This window comes from Arachis hypogaea, chromosome 9 (assembly GCF_003086295.3).
Source record: "Arachis hypogaea cultivar Tifrunner chromosome 9, arahy.Tifrunner.gnm2.J5K5, whole genome shotgun sequence".
In the NCBI taxonomy this organism is placed as follows: domain Eukaryota; kingdom Viridiplantae; phylum Streptophyta; class Magnoliopsida; order Fabales; family Fabaceae; genus Arachis; species Arachis hypogaea.
The window spans coordinates 112,505,878-112,513,177 of NC_092044.1; the positions used below are offsets into that span (position 1 = coordinate 112,505,878).

Below are 7,300 nucleotides of genomic sequence, written 5' to 3' on the forward strand. Positions count from 1 at the left end.
AGTGTTTAGAGAAAGAGTAGGGTGGGGTTTGAGTCACCAATACGAGGGGCTTGTTAGGTCATCATTACTTGCTAGTCCCAACCACCTGCATCTGCATGCTGTTGCACTTTCTTTTCTCTTCTTTTCTAACCAGTCACTACTATGTCTTTGCTTCTCCATCAAGTCTCATTTTTCTTCTGCCATATCAAATTAACTTTAACTGCCACTCAAATGCTACCACCCTTTTCATAAATATTTTATACAATTATTTAAATTTAGATAACATGTATTTTTAGATTACTATTAGTGTAATATTTTAAATATATTTTTAATAAAAAAATTTTAATTTATAATCTGAATATATATTTTTAAAATATAAAATAATTAAATTTTTATTTCTTTAAATAATTATTTATACAGATAATATAAAAATAATTATTTTTATTAATGTAATATTATATAATTAAATATACATATAAAATTATTTGGATCAAAATTAAATTCATATTTAAAATAATATTACACATATTTATTAGTAGATAAATAAATGCAATTGTTGCAGTAGTGGAGTGGAATAGCTGCATAGGGCACTACCTCGTGTCTTCTGGTCTGCTCTGTTAAGAAGTCTAATGGCTAATGCTACATTACATTTCTATGTACCTGTTTATAAAATAAAGTTGTGATGAAAATATAAACGTTAATATGCTGTGATTAATTAAGAATACTAATATGTTATAGAAAAAATAGTAGATAAATAAATTATTTTGGTAAGTAAATTTAATTAACTTTTTTATGTATCTCTTTCTTATTTTTTAATTAAATTTTTATTATATAATAAATTATTAGATCAATTTAATTAAATTTAATTATTAAAATAATTTGTTCAACGGTTTAGAAAGTGAGACTTTTACAATTAGGCAGTATATTTACGTTTAAAATACTTTACTAGCATTGGATTTTTATTCTTCTCATGTATGTGATAACTATTTATATAAAATTATCTCTATCTATATATATAAATATGGTAATTAAATAATTTAATATATTTAACAATTTACATTCTAAAGATTCCTTACTAGCATTTTTATATAAGGATAAGTAATATAACCTCTTGTCTTGTTTAATAATAAAAGATAAAAAAGTGTCTTAGGTCAGCATGTGGGAAGGGTGGTAGTAATAGGGTGGGGTGGCACCAAGTTGAGTAGGGGTGAGTTTTTTAATTTTTTTAATAAAGGCTACACTTGATTTTAAAACTAAAATAAAATAAAATATTAAAAATAAAATATAAAAAATAAATTTATTTAGTAATAAATTAAAATAAATTATAAAAGTTTAATTTATTTTTATTTTTATTTAAAATTTTTAAAAAATATATATAATAATAAAATATATAATTATAAAAAATTAATAAAAATAATAAAAAAAATAAAAAATAAAATATATTTTTTATCAGCATAAACACAAAATACATTATTAATATCTTTAGACATAATATTTTTATCCATATCTCATATACTAAACATAATTTTATATTTCTATGTCTCTATTTTAATATTTTATGTCTAAAAATAAATACAACCTTTGATCTATCTTCTCTTATAATAATCTACCTAAAATTTGTTCCATTTCTATTTGTAAGTAGTATAAAATTGACCCTAACCTATTTTTGTGAAGATTCGTTTTGTTTTTATAATTATTAAAATTTAATAAATAAGATTAAATTTTAAAATTAATATAATTATTATCATATATATAATATAAATTAAAATAAAAATTTAAAAATAATATAATATTATTAATTATTTTACATATATTATAAACACCAAAACAAGTAAAACGAATATTACTTAAATCTAATTTCATCCCACTAAAAATCTACCCCAATGTAAATAAAAATAAAACAAGTATCTGCAAATTCAGATAATATTGCCATTCTTAGTAATAAAATAGGGGAGGGATTTTGGGTGGCCTTGGAAGGGAGGATTGTTATATGAAAAAGTGATAAATGAGAACAGATGGAGGGGTCCCCTGTCCCTTGTCCCCAGTAATGCCAGGTTTGAATGTGATGTGTCCATTTGTTTTCTTTTAGCATCTTTTTATGGGGAAAGAGAGGTGCGTTTCTGGACACCACATTTTCCTTATTTTCACTCTTCCTAAATCCCATCTACCTGCCTCTCATCACACAATTTTAATCCCCTTTGATCTTCACTTTGTGTTTAGATTAACCTTTACAAATAGATTATAGATACTTGCTTTAACTTATTCTAGGAAAGTTAATCCAAGAGCGGATCTCACTTATTTCAACTCATGCCCTTTTTAATAATCAATCTATCCATTTATAAGAGACAGAAATTAAGGTAGTGTTTGTTTTGCAGTATTGGGATAGAAAATGAGAGACTAAGACACAGTATCATGTTTGTTGGTTCAGAGACTGGTACTAAAATTTTTGTTTCTGTCCCCAAAATTTCAGTATTTTAGTGCCTCCAAAATGTAGGGACACAAGGGACTGATATTTTTAGAAACAGAGACTGAAATTTTAATAACATTTTATACCTAAAATACTTTCATTTTAATTAATTAATTCCAATTTTATCCTTTGTGCAAATTAAATTAGAGTTTTATTCTTATTTCAATTTTTGTCTCTCACTTTGCACCAAACAGAATACTAAAATTTATTTCAGTCTCTGTCTTTTAGTCTCTATCTCTCAGTCTTAGTCTTTCAGTATCTATCTCTCTACCAAACGCTACCTAAAAGACTGAAATTAAGAAACAAAGATTGAAAAATAAAGATTGAGATTGAAATAAGTTTTAGTATTGTATTTGGTATAAAATGAAAGACAGAGATTGAAATAAAAATGAAGCTTTAATTTAATTTGCACAAAAAATAAAATTAAAATTAATTAATTGAAACGGTGATATTTTAAGTATAAAATATTATTAAAGTTTCAGTTTCCTGTATCTCCACTTTTTAGAAGTACTAAAATATTAAAATTTTAGAGACAAAGACTAAAATTTTAATATCAATCTCTAAATCAACAAACATGATACTAAATTTCAGGTCAATAACTAATCTCGATTATATCTTTCATTTACCTCCATAATAGTTTGATATGAAATGTTTGGTTTTTCTTTTCTTTTTGAGGCTAAGAGCCCACCAAAAACTACTTCACAAGAAGTGATTGGCCTGGGCTAAACAGTGGGCTTGGGCTCTTGTGTCTAGAGATTAGAGACTATGCTATTTTCCAAAATTTCATCCAAGAGCAATTTTGAATGTACTCAGACCAAAAACAAATGCTATCTATCTTCTATTTATTTATTTTATATGAGAATCTACAAAAGGCAATTCCTTTATGAAAGAGTGGGGCTACTTTGTTATTCTACCTCCTACCCACACCCACAAAACTCTTAACAATTGGAATCAAAGCATTTAAAAAAACCACTTTCTGCTGTTTCTTTTTGAATATCTAAAGTTGAAAATTATCAATGCCTATGCCAATAAATTCTCTCTCTCTCTCTCTCTCTCTCTCTCTCTCTCTCTCTCTCTCTCTCTCTCTCTCTCTCTCTCTCTCTCTCTCTCTCTCTCTCTCTCTCTCTCTCTCTCTCTCTCTCTCTCTCTCTCTCTCTCTCTCTCTACTATTCTGATTTATTTTATTTGGATTGCTTACTTCTGTTTTCTTTATCCCAATGCTGTTTCTTTTTGGAAGAAAGGAAAGAATATGAAGGTTCTGAAATATTGTGGCTTAAAAAAAGGAATGAATTCATATTATAATTGCAAAATGAAAATAATTGATATACATACCGTTGGCATTCTATGAATTAAGAAATTATTATATATGAGTGTTATTGAACAACAATCTTAATAAAGTATTATATACTTGTGATTACGTGCGATTTATTTATTTATTTATATATTCAACATCTCTATATGTTTGTATATGACTTGATCTTCTTTAATTAATTTATATATTTCTTGCAGATTAACATATATGTAAATCTTTGTTGATTGGTATGAATTTTTTCCCAAAAAAGTATATAAGCGTGGTCACAAAATTGAAGTCCAAATCAAAGTTATATATCTCTATATATTTTTTTCTTCCTTGCTAAGACAAAGTTCATTCATGCATTGGCCAAAGAAGTCACAATAACGCTTAGTTGCGGTTCATATGTTCCTTAGTGGGGGTATATATCCTGTGCTAAATCATAAATAGCTACTTCTTTTTTTTGAAGAGTAGCTAAATTGGACCCCTACTCTCCTTTTCATCACTCCATACCCAACAGAAAATCATATAAAAATCAAAGCCTAACTTAATCAAGATGGATTGAAGCAATGTTATAATGTTAGTTGTAATGTAATAGTAATAATAACCCTTTAATTTATTTCCATCAAAGATTAATAGCAAGAAACTATAATTCACTTGGTTGAGTATATTCATCTGTTTAAATAAATATTGAATATTAAATTATATTTTGTGTAGATAAATCTTTAAATAAAATTTATATGTATAATGGATTAATAGTTGACATGCCGAATTTAAAAAATATTATAAAAAAAATCAGATACTATGCATGGCTTGATGCTTATCATCAAATTCTTTTTGCCTTCACCTTTTAATTTATTAAGGCTGATCAACAATATGCATATTATTGTAGTGAATTTGACATTGACAAAAAGATAAACAGCCTGCGGTAAGTAAGTGCAAAAAGATAAGTTTCATTTGAATCTCTAAAAGCTACTTTCGTTAAAAAAATATTAACTAATAATTTCATGCCAAGTGGAAGTCCATGATCGATCATGAGTTCATTATTATTAGTAATAAGTAACCTTATTAGCTTAACAAATTAATACCCATGCATGTTAATTAGTTCTTGTTGAACAAGGAAAAACCAAATTCGTTTTGTATGATAACAGAGTCTACACGTGTAATATATTGACATGCAGAAACCTATTTTAGAGACACAAGCTAGCTAGGTAAATTATAACCACATCCATAAGTTAGCTCACTCATCTATCATTGTCAATATGTGTGTTTATTTTCTTATCTTATTATTAACACTCATTGCCAATTTTTAAGATAAGCTTGTGTTTAGGAATAATAATATGAGTGCTATGCAAATCGATAAAGTCTAATATATATAATAAAATTACTTATTTTAAAAATTTAAAATAATAAAAAAATATATGAATGATTATATTTTTAGTATATTTTTTACATAATTTTTTTTTAATTTGTCTAAACTTTACATGAGTGTATTTTTTCTTTTTTTTTATTTGTTTAATTTTATATTGTTTTTCCTTTTTTTTGGAGTTAAACAAAAATCAAATTTTAGATTTTTTATCACAAAAAATTTAATATTATATTATAAAATTATTTTTTCTAAAAAATTAAATTAATAAAATAATTATATCTCTAACAATATAATACATTTTCCGATCATAATATCTCTTACAATATTTCCTTAATTTATATTCTGTAAGAGACTGGGCATGCAGTTTGGTGTTATCTAGGAAAATATAATATTGAAAGATATCTTTGGACTTTGAAAAAAAATGAAATACTTTTGTCACAACCTCTAAATTCACGTAAGAATTGAAGGCGACTAAGAATCATACTTTAGTAATGTATGTAATAATTTAGTAATTCTTATATTGATGTGGTCATATGTTAATTGCAGTGATGAGATTTTACAGAACCAACCATCACGAGTGCATTAAAATTCCATCTTATTGCCTAACCCTGATTGTCCCTTTTGTTGTAGAATCTTAAGATTAAAGGAAATGAAAGATATGATGATGTTCACTGTTTGACAAACATGACAACAAATTGTTATTTTATTTTATTTGATGAAAGGAAACCTATTGTAACATGATGGTATGATCATAATTAAATTATTTTATGCATAATAATCGATGAGGGTAAAAAGTCTAATTATTTTACACCTAGCTACATGCACCACCCTATTAAATTAGTGTATATGATTAATGATTAATTTTATCCTCTGCCATCAATCATGGTTACTTGCTTTATGGTGGAATCAAAATATATCCTTTTGGGTATTGGATGTCTATTTTAAGAATCGTTTATTCGTTAAAGTGCTTTTGCTCTTGCAATTAATAGTGCTTCTTGCTGCATGGCCCTGTCTAGCTTCTATATTCTATTTGGCAGATACAGTAACAATCATATATATAGTTTGTTTGAATCATTACTAACTAAATAGTAAATACTGTCACTTATAAAAGATTTAGACATTTTTTTTCTTCTATTTTTTGCTTTTCATTCATCAGTTGTGACTTTAATTATTGCTTTGTAGATTTTGTATGTTAGTTGTTAAAAGATATATAAATAATTATTTATCTTCTTCTATCAATTTAAATATTTAGAAGAAATGAATTTACGATATATTATAATAATTTTTATGACAAAAAAAATTATATTTCAATTTTTGTTAAATTCTAAAAGAAATTTTTAGTACAAGATAAATGAAAAAAAAAAGTGTGTATAAATTTTATGTAAACACAAAAAAAATATAATATAAATAAACACATAAAAAAATATAACTATTTATATACCTCTTTTAATCGACTTAAATTTAAAAAAAAAATTAACTCCAAAATAAATACATATATATAAAGATGGATGTTATAATAATGATGTCTTCACATGAAAATCACGACATAAAGATGATTAAAGTATCCAACAAAGATAGAAGTAGTACTAGTGTAGTAGTAACTAAGAAAATGATGAGATTATATTAGAGTGGTTACTACTAATAATAAGGAAGCATGGATAATTAAGAAGAGATTACATGATGGAACAGGAATTAGGATTATCATCACTGAAGAGAGTAGCAAGCTTCTCATGGGGAGCATTGGGGTTAGGGAGGGCGAGATCAGTGTTCTTGACATAACCAGAAGGAGCCTTCTTGTCATAAGCTTGAGCAACAAAAGGGTATGCAACCAAGTTATATTGAATGTAAGGCCAGAACTCTGCTCTCTTCCCTGTGCTCTGCACTTTCTTCAGAACTCTGTTTCTATCCACATACCCTGTCACTGTTACCTTGCTCTGTTTCCTATTCACCTCCACTTGTTTCACTCCTTTCATGTTTGCAACTGAGTTTCTTACTCTCCTCTCACACCCATCACAGTCCATCTTCACCTTTATTTCCACCGTCTGCATTGGCTTCCGTTTCTTTCTTGGGGTCCTCGACACTGAGAAGTAATCTGAAAGGAAATCAAGAGCACCCATTTTTATTTCTTCAACAACACAAGACTTTGAGTTATTGTGTGTGTTATTGTTTTCCACAAGCTATGGGAAATGCTCTT

General features: G+C 26.6%; 1 protein-coding gene across 1 annotated transcript; it reads right to left on the reverse strand.

Moving 5' to 3' along the window:
* Positions 1-6,579: 6,579 nt before the first annotated feature.
* On the reverse strand, positions 6,580-7,300 carry LOC112711984 (heavy metal-associated isoprenylated plant protein 22). The gene has a single exon (XM_025764747.3). The coding sequence runs from the start codon at positions 7,221-7,223 to the stop codon at positions 6,780-6,782; it is 444 nt and encodes a 147-aa protein (XP_025620532.1). The 5' UTR covers positions 7,224-7,300; the 3' UTR covers positions 6,580-6,779.

What these genes read in the sequence shown, in the direction of transcription:
- LOC112711984 (XM_025764747.3), bottom strand. Translation starts at nt 7,223, where the DNA reads ATGGGTGCTCTTGATTTCCTTTCAGATTACTTCTCAGTGTCGAGGACC.